This window comes from Merops nubicus, unplaced genomic scaffold, assembly GCF_000691845.1.
Source record: "Merops nubicus isolate BGI_N331 unplaced genomic scaffold, ASM69184v1 scaffold43471, whole genome shotgun sequence".
Taxonomy (NCBI): domain Eukaryota; kingdom Metazoa; phylum Chordata; class Aves; order Coraciiformes; family Meropidae; genus Merops; species Merops nubicus.
In genome coordinates, this window is record NW_008588462.1 from 1 (window position 1) to 346 (window position 346).

The 346-nt window shown below is 58.7% G+C and overlaps 1 protein-coding gene across 1 annotated transcript in view; it reads left to right on the forward strand.

The window, feature by feature from the left end:
- Positions 1-160: 160 nt before the first annotated feature.
- The window catches only part of ASIC4 (acid-sensing (proton-gated) ion channel family member 4), a gene marked incomplete at its 5' end in the record, with an annotated part of 3314 nt that continues 3128 nt past the window's right edge, over positions 161-346 (forward strand). The window contains one exon of the mRNA XM_008949268.1: positions 161-305. Within this exon, the coding sequence (XP_008947516.1) occupies positions 161-305 (145 nt within the window). The remainder of the gene's footprint in view (positions 306-346) is intronic.

Genomic DNA, 346 nt, shown 5'->3' on the forward strand with positions numbered 1-346 from the left:
CAAGGGTGGAGGGATAGCATTGTGGTGGGGGAGGCTTAGATAAGCCCTTCCAAGGGCTGCACAAGACTATTCAAGACTTCCAGCACCTCCGTCCTTCTTGCAGAAGACCCTGCCAGATCCCTGCCTTCTCCCTGAGACACCTCCCTTTCTCCATCCTCAGGTCTACACACGCTATGGTAAGTGCTACACCTTCAACGGGGACCGGAGGAACCCACGTGTGACCCGCCAAGGTGGCATGGGCAATGGGCTGGAGATCATGCTGGACATCCAGCAGGAAGAGTACCTGCCCATCTGGAGAGAGACCAGTGAGTGGGGCTGTGGTGCAGGCAGGGCCTGGACACGGGGG